The sequence below is a fragment of the Hypomesus nipponensis genome, chromosome 14, assembly GCF_054491055.1.
Source record: "Hypomesus nipponensis isolate SF chromosome 14, ASM5449105v1, whole genome shotgun sequence".
Classification (NCBI taxonomy): Eukaryota; Metazoa; Chordata; class Actinopteri; order Osmeriformes; family Osmeridae; genus Hypomesus; species Hypomesus nipponensis.
In genome coordinates this window covers 4,601,799-4,615,226 of record NC_140374.1, presented here as the reverse complement: position 1 = coordinate 4,615,226, position 13,428 = coordinate 4,601,799, and the positions used below count along the sequence as shown (strand labels likewise).

General features: G+C 42.7%; 1 protein-coding gene across 1 annotated transcript; it reads right to left on the bottom strand.

Annotated features, from left to right (window-relative positions):
• Positions 1 to 293: 293 nt before the first annotated feature.
• On the bottom strand, positions 294 to 3,646 carry dusp6 (dual specificity phosphatase 6). Its single transcript, XM_084673031.1, has 3 exons — positions 2,715 to 3,646; positions 2,083 to 2,517; positions 294 to 1,029 (listed from the first exon to the last, which is right to left on the bottom strand). Exons 1-3 carry the CDS (start codon positions 3,112 to 3,114, stop codon positions 716 to 718), a joined length of 1,149 nt encoding a protein of 382 aa, XP_084529157.1. The 5' UTR covers positions 3,115 to 3,646; the 3' UTR covers positions 294 to 715.
• Positions 3,647 to 13,428: the final 9,782 nt, after the last annotated feature.

Below are 13,428 nucleotides of genomic sequence, written 5' to 3'. Positions count from 1 at the left end.
TACACTAAGCTCAACTGTTGTATTTTATATTCAAGATATTTACATGTGTATAAAGTTTCAACAGCTCCACACATGTAAAATTGAGTTCAATATACTGTGCCATATAACCCTGGGGTGTGTCATCCCTGAACAGGCAAGTCTTCACTGAAGACAAGAGATACGCACCCCAAAATAGCTTCACGGGTGCAAGTGCTACCCCCATAAAACATAGAAGTATATATATATATATATATATATATATATATATATATATATATATATATATATATATATATATATATATATATATATATATATATATATATATATATATATATATATATATATATATATATATTTCCACTTAAAACAAGCATGGAGCAAGTCTCTTTGGCACACCAGCCTTTTGACGTGGAGTTTAATGCACAATTGTCCATCGATTCACTTACTTGCTGACAAAAACATAGTGGGAAGAAAGCTCAGTTAGCAATATAGGGTTATAGAAAGTGTCTATGCTTTCACTTTCTCATGTCTCTTCTCTCGTCCTCTGGTTCTCTTCCCCGGTGTTGCAGGAGCAGCACGGCGCTCCGGGCAGACCACATGGACCTTCAGCGGCCACACTTGGCAGCCGTCACCTCAAGCCAACTGTGTCAACAATGTCACAATCCCTGTCGCAACAGGTGGCAAAAAAAGAGGAACTTTGCAGTGCCGGTAGGGGGATGGCCTTGGCGCGTTCTCACGTGGACTCCAGAGGGTCCAGCTGGAAGACGTTGTGATTGGTTGGGGTGGTGAAGTACAGGGGTTGGGACGGGGTGGCCACCCGGTTGTCGCAGGGGCTCTTGAGTCCCAGGGTGCGCTCAAAGTCCAGGAGCTGGCCCATGAAGTTAAAATTGGGCGAGATATTGGACTTCTTCATTTTGACAATGTCGTAGGCGTCGTTCATGGAGAGGTTGAGCTTCTGCATGAGGTAGGCCACGGTGACGGTGACGGAGCGACTGATGCCTGCCAGGCAGTGGACCAGGATGCCACATTTCTGACCACGTGCCTCATCTGTAAGAAGAAGAAAAAACAAGAGGACCATTAGAACCTTTAGTTAAGATTCACACAACACGTTGCATTTATCTAAAGAAAAACACACTAGCTCTTGCATCCTAGCTCGTACATCCTACAAATGCTCAGTTAACTATACAGATGTTCTAAGGTGCAAGAGAGCCATGACTGATCATGACTGGTATACATCTCTTCAATTTACGTATGTGCTTGCTGAATGTCATCACTGAAAGTAAGCTTCCGGGGGGAAAATAGTCACAATGGTGTGCAGTAGTCAACAATGGACTCAGTCCAGGGGTGCACGGTGGAAGTTATTATCTCAAGACTACCGCCCAGTTGTGTCAATCAACAAACGAGGTAGCGGTGCTTGCACGAAAACAGAGCAGACATTCTTTCCCTTGGCCTTGAGTACCCGACTTGGGGGAAACCGACTATTACGCTCTATTAAACCATTCTTTCGCACGCCCGAGTTACTTCACAATGCTGCCATTTGGGCGTGTAAACGTAGGAGTCAAAAGGGGACCTTGTCGAGGCAGAACAGGATGTCAACAGGCCCTTTAAATGGCTCTCTTTGTGAAGGGGGGGTGGGTGCATTGTCCTAGATTACTTTCAATGCTGCTTCCTTCCTGTTGCGCTCAAATTACTGCCCTCCCCCGCTTTCTCTTATTTCAACATGAGCCTTTGTATTGCAAGTACACAAGCCTTCAGTGACTAAAGTCTGAATGTCTCCCATTGAAGTCAAATAATTGAATTTGGCATCGCATTTTGATAGGAATTGTATTTCTCGTTTAGCACATTGTCCTTAATCTGCATTGTGTGCACCTCTCGATTGACGGATAAGGTAGTTCCCAGGTACACCACACATAATCCCATTAATACAATAAGACCGGAAGACTTGTTGATAAGAGGATATCTTTCTATGGTTCCATGGTAATCAAACTTACATAATGGAATTACTCTAAGCCTTTATTATGTCCTCTGAATGTCCAATGCATTTCGCAAATTGAATTTTACACAAAGATGTGTCTAGGTAAATAGAGGGTTTTTGCTCACCTATGAAGTTGATGGCCTCTGGGAAGAACTGGGAAAGATTCTGGCTCCAGTGATCTGAGATGGGGATCTGCTTGTACTTGAATTCCCCTGCATTCTCGAACAAGTTGGGGAGGTTGGGGGTCACATTCAAGATGTACTTGATGCCATACTGCTCCAGAATGTCCAAGTTTGTCGAGTCCTTGGCACAGCCTAGATATAGGTGCGGGAGGATTTCAACAGGAAACGAGGGTTGGGGGTTGGAGAGAGGGCTGCCGTCCGAGTCAGTTGCGCTGCTTGGGTCTCGGTCGATATCGGACTCGATGTCTGAGGAGTCGGAGCTTATCCGCAGGCCCCCGAGGCCCAGCACCTGGGCCGTGGGAGAACTACTGTGGGAGCTGCCGTCCAGATTGGTCTCACACAGGGCAGGAAACTCGGTTTGGAATTTGCTGAAACCACCTGTAAATATATATACACACACATTATTAGCTTTCCCATTGATCAAACGCGGCCATGCATTGACAAATATAAATATGTTAAAACTCTAGTCTACTATTCTGACACTATAAACACTGACAATATGCTACAAGTAGACCACGATTGCCTAATTATCTGCCTAATAATCTGTGAAATTATGAATTAAAAACAATATTCACCTTCAAGATAATATGCCTTGTATCCCTCGTCTTTCATTCTCCTCAGCAGTAAACCCAGAACTGAGCCCCCGTCGACGTTTTCGTTCCAGTCCCTGCTGTATTCGTCGTACAGAACAATGGTATCAGTCTTGCATCTCCGTGCAAATTTCTCTCGGTCCTCGCCGTTTGAAAGAAGAGATTTCATGGGGAGATTGCCCTTCTTCAGTCTACGGAGCATGAGACTCGGTATCGCCACATTTATCGCAGTCTCAACGTGCAAGGAGTCGTAGAGCTCTTGCGCTCGGCAGTCCATGACCAAGAGGCAGTCTTTGCGCGTCTCCAGTTGCTCCCGGAGCCACTCCACGGTCATGCTGATCGCCATTACCGAATCGAACTGCACGGGCTTGAGCTTGTCAAGCATTTAGCAAAAAAAGCTGGACACTTGGCTACAGGAAAAGTGTTAACTCGGTCCGCGTCGGCTTCAGCAGGAGGCCGTGAACGACACAATGATTACTGTATCATTGAAGAATATATTGCGCAAATGTTCAAAACATATATTCTCAAAGAATTTCTCAAGGAATATCAGGTAGATGTTCCTGCGTCCTAATCAGTTCGACCAAAAATATATGATTAAGATTTCCTACTGCAAATTTCCAACACAGGCTCTCATTCATGCAACTGCGTGAATAATGGTCATGTATTTATCAATGACTCACGCGGGCCAGCGAATAGGCAATGGACTGACGTTGTCTTCTTGTTATATAACTCCCGCTTTCGCAGAGAAAATATTCTGTAGAATTGCTTGTTCAACCATCAAAAACATCCACCAGTTGGCTGCAATTGCAAATCAGAGATATTCCTTTTGATTACTTTGTTGAATTGCCGTCCTTTCCCTATGTTGCTGTTGTGAAAATGCGTCTTTTCTTGTTTATCTAGTCGAACCGCTCTCGGCAGCGCCAAGCTAGTGAATGGTTACAAACGCGAGGCGTTTCAATGGATACGTTTCGTCAACCAGCCAATCAGAGTTCGTAGAGCAGTCGTCGCCTTGGAAACCGGACCGGATGGAACAGACTGTGTTGATGAATTGTTAATAAGTTTGTCATTCACAAAAACGGAAAGGAATTTCCGCTCCGGATCAAGTGAGTGCAAACAAACAGAAGCTGCTCTGCAGGGGAAGGAAGGAGACGGGCAGTACTTAGAGTGAGGGGATCCTTACCTTGTACCTTGTTTCGTAATGGTTGAGCTATGTTAAGCACCTCATTTGTGTATGTTTAGAAATGAGTCAGAGCTCATAGGTATGCTTTGTTTTTTTATATAAATGTTTCATTTGAATTGGCTGTAAACTATAAAGTCATCAAGAATTAACTATGCATATGGTTGCATGTTAGTTCTAAATAGTTACATGTTAATCTAAAACAAATTGCGTACGTTTTTTTCTACGACATTCCAATGAACGCAATCATTTTCTTAGGCTATGTAAATATTTAGGGTAGGCTACAAGTCTCTCTCTGTTGGTCATCTATATTCAACTATAATGATTTGATTGGCCAAATGGTTCAGAAATTCACATAATCTAATTGCAGTGAGCTGGATATATAGTCACTTCACAAAGTCATAGTAAATTTGTAAAAAAATTGGTAATGATTGGTAAATAAAAGGTAATGATTGGTCTCAGGAATTTTGCTGGATGTGACAACTTAATAATAATAGGTAAATAAACCAAAGAATAGGCAGAATGTCAGCAGCTAAATTGATTTGGTCTTCGGGGATTCCAAAGGCCACCACAAAGATTGTTTCTATTAAATACATCATGAAATTCTGCTCCTACTACTGCACAAAAATAGCGCAACGTGTAACGCAACATATACACATACCCGTGCTGTTCACATCAGTCAGTCTTGTCTTGCCAAGTACACCATTGAATTGGTACCACTTTTATGGAACCGGTTCACGACATATATATATTACTAAAGTGAAACAAAAAAAACTTTCATTATGTATTTTGAATAATAATAAATAAAAAAAATTCATGCCAATAAATGGACTACACGCTACCTATCCCCTCCTTCCTGATGTCCTCATTCACACCTCAATAAACTCTTTGACAAAATGGTATTAAGAAGAGGGCCACCATTGTCATCAATGCAGACAAATTAATTGCTCTTAGTAAATCATTACATGATCCATTTGTTAAGTCTGTCTAAGTTTGTTGTGGAAACTTCTGGCAATGACAAGTATAGTCATCTTTGTTGCATATTAATCTTTGGTTAAGTTTATAACTTTAGACCTTTAAGAGCAGTTAGCAAATGACATGTTCACCAGCCTGTACAACAGACCTTTGGCCCAACTGCACACACATTCAAATGGTGTTCTGGTTGACATTGTTTGCATTGCATGGGGCCATGCTGAGTCCTTTCAGGTTCAAATGCATTCTCTCTTTTCAAGAACAAATGACCCCCCCTTCCTTTAACCCAACCCCCCCCCCCTCTCTCTTTTCCTACTTGTCCTCCTTCCAACCCACCTTACCCTTTCTTTGCTCTCTCTTCCAGATAGCTTAGTCATGTAGTCCTATGGCCCACCAATGAAGACAGCTGGAGACAAGTGAAGATCCAAACAAGGCCACAAAGACAAAACACAGAGCATGTCAGGCTCCTGACACATGGGGGTTGTCTGATACAAACCAACTCTGTTATCACAACAGTGATGTCATCTGTGTCAAAGGCAAACAGGGACAAGACATATTGAGTACCCACATGTACACATGTAAGCAAATATGTATTGGACACAGAGTGATGTGCAAGTTTCCATGGACACACACATCCGTTCGTCATTCATCACAGAACAAAGGGGATGGAAGTTTCACAGACAGTTGCATGATACAGACATTTAACTGTCTTACATTTTACAGTAGTGGTTTGAATTATTTTGATACTGTTGTACATTTTCAAAATGTTATATTTTTAAAAATTGTATTATTACTTATATGTTTACTGTATGCACCTTCCTGCCATAGTAAATTCCTTGTTTGTGCAACTTACTTGCCGAATAAAACTGATTCTGACATGTACTCTATGTCAAATAATATTAAAGAATTAAGTAATTTAAAAGGGCTACATTTGCAAAAGTTTCTCCGTGTAACCAAATGAGAAGGAGCTCTTCACTGTAATACTGAACTAGTTTGTTATGGGTCATGACATTCTGAGACAAGTCTAAGTCAACTATCTAAATCTATCCAAATGGTAATAGATGAGCATTCCCACTCCAAATGGAAACTAGTTTGGGAATAAGGCCATTTGGAAACACACACCTTCTTTCTCTTCTTGTTGTCAGAGTGTTGAAAATTCACCTCACCAGAAACACTTAATAATTCCCTCTAACTCTTACACACCATTTAGCCCCTTTTGCCAGTCAGTATCCTGCTATCCAACGGCTGTTGCTGTTTCATGAAAGCACATCCACTTAACCTCGTCTGAGCACTCAAAATACAATGGTGGCTCCACCCTTATCAGCCTGGCCCATCACCCTGTCTCTGCATTATGCCGGGCCTTCTGTTGTTCTGCCGGTGTGTGTGTGTCTCTGTGTGTGTGTGTTTGTGTGTTTTATGTGACAGAAGCAAAGATCTGACAGACTCTGGGTCAGGAGTCATACAGGATAGGGGTGGAACAGTTGAATAAAGTTTCATTCTCTGTCTTCCGCCAAGGCGAGTATGTGTGCGTTTGTGTGAGTGTGGATGTGTGTGTGTGTGTGGATGTGTGTGTATGTGTGACAGTGGAGGAAGGGAGGATTTCTTCTTTTGTCCACTTGTTGGGTGTCCACATCCTCCGGCTATGCCCTCATTCTGGTAATCTGACTAATATGGTTTCTCTTCTCAGCATACTGACTTACTGACACTGAACAACATCACAGTAGGAGTATTTGTGATAGTGTGTTAGAATACGCATAGAATGTCTTACTTTGTTTCTATCTCCACAGGATGTACAGTTGGCCTACATTTACAGTAATTGTGTGTGTGTGCACATGTAGCTAACTACTTTAGCTATACGTACATTGATTTAGACGTTATGTTAGCTTGGATTAGAACATTGGAACAGGCTATGGTAGTGGAAAGGACATTCTTGTCCTGTTTTAGTCTCTCAATAAAAACAGGAAGTGTTACACTGACCCCCTCCCCACACCCCCTTCTCCCCCGAGAGCAGTGGTAAACAAGCAGTCCCATTGGAACCCTCATAACTGAGTAAACAGGAAGCAGTAACCTAGGCGCCCAGCATGGTGGATGTCTTAAGACAAGATGATTTCATGTACTAAAATAGTGGTACAAAAACGGAACAAAAAATTGACAGAAATGGAAAGAAGGGATGTGTCAGACAGAGAGCGGGAACATAGTCCCCGGGTAGAAAAGAGTCAGTCCTACTGTGTGCCCATTTAATCCTCTTGTCAATCTTGCGTACACATACTTACAGACACCTTACTTGCACTGTGGAGCTGGCCTCACCAGTTCACTTAAAACTATTGAGGGAATGGAATGGACTGTTATTAATGTGTGATAGTATGTGTATTTAACTATTTTTTGACTACTAAGATTGCATTCACCTTTTTGTACGGTTAGTCAGATGACTGGCACTGATGGAGTCCACAAGAGAGAGTCCAATCTTGTTCTGAATTTAGATTTCATGACATCAAAATAAGCTGTTTCACAAAGGTATGTAAAGCCCACTAAAGCAAATATCCCTGCTAGAGAGTGCAGCGGGGGCATGCGTGTGTAATATGTACTGGTTATGACTGAAATCCCCTCCACCCTAGAGGAGCTGTTTCTCCCCGTCATTCTACAGCTCTAAGTAATCCCCACCCCCCACCCACCCACCCATCCGCCTTCCTTCTCCTCCATCCCCCTCCGCCCCTCCCCAAGGTTGTTGTGTGACTTCAGCAAAGGAGCCCTGTAATTACAGCTAGCCGTTATTATCAACATCCAGATAACAACGTAGCACTTCCTACCACCAACAAGCCTGAACACAACACTAACATGTGTTGTTGGTGAGAGAAAGAAAAAAGGGAAAAGAAAGGCATGTTTTGTGTGTGTGCGACTATGTGCATTTCTGTGTGTGGGAAAACAAGCGAAACTCCTCGTTGACATGACACAACACCTGACAGCATATCTGCTTTCTAAAACAAAAATGTTGACACCTTTCTTTCTGGGACAAAACATATATCCTTTATATATATATATATATATATATATATATATATATATATATATATATATTGATCAAGATTAAATAAGGCTGACATTCTTTTCCAAGTTTCCTGATAGCTTTCTCAGAGCATGGACATTTGTAAGTAAATGTAAATGAAACAAGGCAGAGCATTCAACAAACGGTAAAGAAACAGGAAAAACATAATTCACAATCCAACATGATGACGCCCTGCAATGGAACGTTGTGTTAAAGTTAGATAAAATAGTTATTCAAGCCAGACAACCTCTTCCGAGATTAGTGCTGGAATCTCATTCGTTTAAATATTTCAACTACTTAAAGTCATGCTGGCTTTAGTAAGATAGGACCAAATAACATACTTGTCAAAAAAACAACAGCAATGCTCACCACATGTTGCTGAACAGTATCTCGTGTTCAAGTTTGCACAACCGGTATACTATGGGATATACAAGCAATATAAATGCAGAGCGAAAGTGCAAAAGTTGACCATTGTATGAATGTACCTGAAATACACCTGAGCAATGGCCAGATCCTTCCAATGTTTTGGTAATAATTGTCCTTTTTATCATGTTCATGTTAGAGCCACAACATGTCACAAACTATCAAGGAGTGACTTCAACAGACACATTCCCATGGCTATGCTTCCCCCCCCATGCTACTCATCCACACACAAATATAATGATACAAACACACATCCAACCAAATACAAGACAGTTAGAGATGCGCACGTTTTCCTTTCCTACAGGAAATCTGCATCCCCCAAATCCTCCAAAGTGACTCTTTTAGCTGCTGCTGTGATGTCAGTTTGTTTGTGCAGCCTGCCAGGGCCACATGGCAGCATATCCTCCTACTTCCTGCTTAATAGTCACCCCCCCCCCCCACCCCCACCTCTCTTACTCTCTTCATCCCATCTGCCCGAGTCCAGCTGCCCGGCGTGCACACCGGTAGCCTACCATCTAAAAGGATCTCCCTCTAATGCCTCTTCATGGCAAAAAGCCTCAGTCACAGACAGGGCTCAGCTCTCACACAGATCAAACGTCATCGGCATCACCCGACTTCCAGTAGGCGTTTCCAAACGTGGCACCTGGTGTTGCAGTACCTGCTGTCAAGATTAGCTGAGAGGGAAATCTCAGTGGATTGGATTAAGAATCCGCTTGATGACACTGACCCCTGATTCATCGGTTCATCTGTCTATGTCTGTGTGGCTATGAACTTAATTGTAGTAAAAAAAGAAAAAAGGACTAAAGAGGAAGTGTTCAGTTTCATTATTCAACCATGTGTTGGTAGGCTATATTTAATGTCATGTTACAAAATAATCCATTCTTATTTGTGGCAACCATTCATGCAACTATTCATTCTGTTTATGTGCATATCTGGATGCTATGCACACACAGCATATCAGTGACCTTTTTTTTTTTTTTACTTTCATTAACCAAGCCAAGCCAATCACAGCAGAGGCATTTCTCACAGTACGACACGCAGAAAGGCCTTTACATCACATCCTGTTTGGCTGCCCAGGGCCTGAAGCATACAGTTAAGGCCTGAAGCCAGACAACAAGACTATGTTGTGTTAATAGCTGAAGTAAGCATTTCATTGACATTGAAAATAGAATCATTGAGGAGGCTTGTCACCTTTATATACTATATACTGTATATACTGTGTTTACTTTGTGGTCATTGCTGCATTCTTAAGATTCTAAGCGGTCATGATGTTGTTATGTGGGTGCATGACCCGCATACTAGACCAGGGAATGCATGCATTTCTGTAAAATTAATGAGTGCAAAATCCATCAGATAGCAAAATATGCACCTATTATATGGACAAAGTTCATTTCCAAAGCCTTGCATTCTGAATTCCACCACTGAGGGTTTGAGAAAATGTCTTTGTTGTGGGTAGTAGACCCAACTGAGAAAGCCAATCAATCAGTTTGAATAGGAGGCAGCATTCTCACTCAGATGAGGGTCCCCAAGAGCAAAGCTCCATGGGAGGGATGCCCATTTACTATTAATTGCTGATTGATCTCAGGTCCAATGAAAGCTCTTTGATGTAACAAACAAAGAGCTCCTATCGGGTTACATATGGTTGGGATTGATGATGAGGGATCTCCAGCCCCTAGAAGGTACCCCGTTCGTTCCCATGGAAATGAGCGCTTCCAACACAAGAAGGTCAGTTTAAGTCCCATAGGGACTGCAAGAGTGTTAACAGTGTGTTGGTTACTTCTTTCAGAAAACCTCCTCTTATTTGAGGATTCATCAATCATCCTTGTGGGACTTTTCAAAAATAAAAAAGACTAATTGTGCTAAACAGTAGTGCCAAAGCATTGAAAAATGATTTGACAAAAATAATGTAGATATAAATTCTCATTCAAGAAACTGTCCATTTGACAGTGCAGATCCCCTCCTTAGAGCGTGCAGCTCTAACTCTCCTTGTCTGTTATCTGTCAACTATTCCCTTCCTGCCATCTCTGGCTCCCTTTTTCTAGTCTGGCAGATAGGTTCGCAGACACATGGGCCCAGAATGTACTGCTGAAGGGTTGCTGGATGTGTACAGGAGGGAGGAATCAAGAGAGGGATGAAAGTCGACAGAGAGGAAATACAGATGTAGAGGGCAGGGTGAGGAATAGAGGGAAGACTCTGTGCTGGAATCAACAACACCGGTTGTCAGTTACAAGAAACCTTCCCAACTTTACAGCCAGGAAATATGTCCGTTACTGGACTGGAGGGAAGACAACATGGAAGAGGGGCAGAGGTTTGGAGAGAAGGAGGAGCAGAAGTAGTGGAGGTGGGGGTTTTAATCTAACAACACCTGGTGAGGATTAGAAAGAGGGATGATGGGAGAGAGAGGAGGGGGGGGGTTAACCCAGAACAAGCTCTGTTGTGTTCACTGGGCCAGTGCTTTGTTGGCACTTCTTTGGATTAGAGGCAGAGACTGTATTCCTGTCGACATGTACACATGATCACACACAAGGGAACAATGCAAATGCACACCTGGGTAAATCAAAGGACCTACAGTTTAAAGTCACGTAAAGGGAAAAAAAATGTTTGAGAAAAATGAAACTTGTGTGTGTGAAGAATATCCTTTTTTTCATCTCTGAACTAAAATGTTATGGAGGCTTGAAGTGTGAGTTAACAACCACAAATATATACCTTGGTTACATCTGAGCCCTCCAGTTAACTTAGATAGAGAGGAGGCAAGGAGGTAAGGAAGGAAGGGAGGACAAAAGGAAGGAAGAAAGGAAAAAGCAAAGAAAGAAAGATTGACATTCTTTATAATCTGGATGGTAACCATTAGTCATTTAAAGCTTCACTTAAACTAATAATCACTTGGTTTGGTAATAGCAGATAACTAGTTCATAGAAGACAGGAAGTGACTAAAGTAGATAATGATTGTCAAGGGTATCTGAGAGGTTTAGCCCGAGGCAGTGTGCGGATGAGAAAAAACAAACACAGACAAACGCCCACATAAAAAACACGCCACACGAGCTGCTCACATCTAAGCTTGCAGAAATAACAAAATAGACAAACACACACACACACACACACAATAATTTGCACTCAGGTAAATACAGGTCATATCTCCTTAACACTATAGAAGCTATCACACTAGAAAAAATGAGCATTTGCATTTACAGCAAAGACCTGAGACTGTTAAAAAGTGCATCCCACAGAAAAGCCGCATTGCTTGGTTCAAGGAACAGAGGTGGAGTGATGGCTGATCAGTGTAAGCTATTCTGATTGGCTGTCGTGATCTCTGGCACTTAGCGTCCCTGAGATGATCCTTGTCCTGACGGATGAGAGGAATGAGCAGCCTGCTTCATGCAGGGAACAGACGGAGACTGAAAGTAGGGCTAAGGGAAAAGTTCTTAACCGAGATCAGAAAGTAGAGCCAGACACTTGACTGAGGAGGCACATGGCAAGAAAAGAGAGGGAGGGAGGAAAGGATGGAGAAGAGAGGGGAGGAGAGGAACGAGAGAGGAGTGATGGACGACTGGGGATTGCAGGTCAGTCTGTGTGAAAGGGAGGAAGAGAGAGCTCTCTGACTGACACACATACTCCCACAGGAAGGTCATTGAGATGACTAAGCCATCGAGACTCATTGAGCTTGATTCCACACACACACACACACACACACACACACACACACACACACACACACACCGTCATCTGACAAGTTGCCATCATGGTGTGAACTTTATTTAAAACTCTGAGGCACACACACACACACACACATCCGTGTCGGACAAACCACTCCACGATACTACACTCACACTGCTACCTTAACCTTAATCTTAACCACCAAGCCCGATACTATATGTACACATGAAGAAACATTGGTGAATCACTGCCCAATTGTGAAATAGTCATTAAAAGTGGGCCTGCCACAGGCGTGCTGGGGGTGGAAGGCAGTAACACACCGTATGAGACCTGTGCAGCAGTGCCAAAGCCAACATCTGGGATTCGAGGACATGGTGAGGGGGCAGGGATTGTGTGTTTGTGTGTGACGGTGTCTGTGTGAGTGTCAGTGTGTGACCAGTGGGATAAATGGGATATGCGCTCGCTGGACCGGCCACCCACGAGCCAGATGGTTCATCCCGGAAGATTCCGCTGACACCCACGGCCTCCGAAGGGTTCAGCAGGGTTCATCCATGAAAAGCATTTGACATCCACTCACACAATCCTTTCGTCCACCTTACTGTGGTCATAAGATCAAGTTATCAGAGGAATGTGCTGGAACTGTATGTATACTTGAAGTTTTGTATTGCCGCACCTTCAAACACCTTTAACACTTCACAGCTTAAAGATGCAGCAAGACATGCAGCAAAAGACGTTCTTTCTCTTTTGCTTTACAAAAAGTAAATAAACAACCAGTGTCCTCTCAGAGCCAATCAGAAAATAACAGGTTGGAGACAGGAAGGATGTGCGGTTTCCTTACGAGACCTTCCACCCAAACGGATGGAGACCAAATCTCCTTGGCAGGTCACACAGCAGGAAACTGGGAAGTCCACCGTTTTCTTATTTGGGGGTTGAGGACACCGTGTTCTCACATTTTCCGTATTCTTCCAAACGAACCCCTGCAGAATAACACAATATAGCTTTGACGGGTAGAAGTTTGTGTGGCTTTGTGGGAAACATGAATTTCCTGGAAACACAGTGCAGATAAAGACCTTAGAGGGTTCCTGGGAGTGTGAAACATGAGTGGGTGGCAATCGGACCAGGGTCAAATACAGTCCAATACTTGAGGAACACTTTATTTCGCTTATCCAGTACAATGGAGCAAGTATTACATGCAAAGTATATCAAGTATGTGAGTTGTGAATTTTACGCAAGGAAAATCCAGTTGAATTTCCTTTAAATGCATCAAATTAATGCATTAATGCCCCCCCACCCCTCTATCCCTGTCAACACTTCCTCAAGCATCTTAAAACGAGAAACACAACATGTGGTCTCAGCATGCCAATGTACCAGTAATCGGAATAGCCGGGCCACCGTTGCTTCTTATTATAAATATACTGCTTTCATTTGAG

Coding starts and splice junctions, on each gene's coding strand:
- dusp6 (XM_084673031.1), bottom strand. CDS start 3,114: ATGCTTGACAAGCTCAAGCCCGTGCAGTTCGATTCGGTAATGGCGATC. Junction 2,518..2,714: donor CAAGGCATATTATCTTGAAG/GTGAATATTGTT, acceptor ATATATTTACAG/GTGGTTTCAGCAAATTCCAA. Junction 1,030..2,082: donor AGAGGCCATCAACTTCATAG/GTGAGCAAAAAC, acceptor TTCTTCTTACAG/ATGAGGCACGTGGTCAGAAA.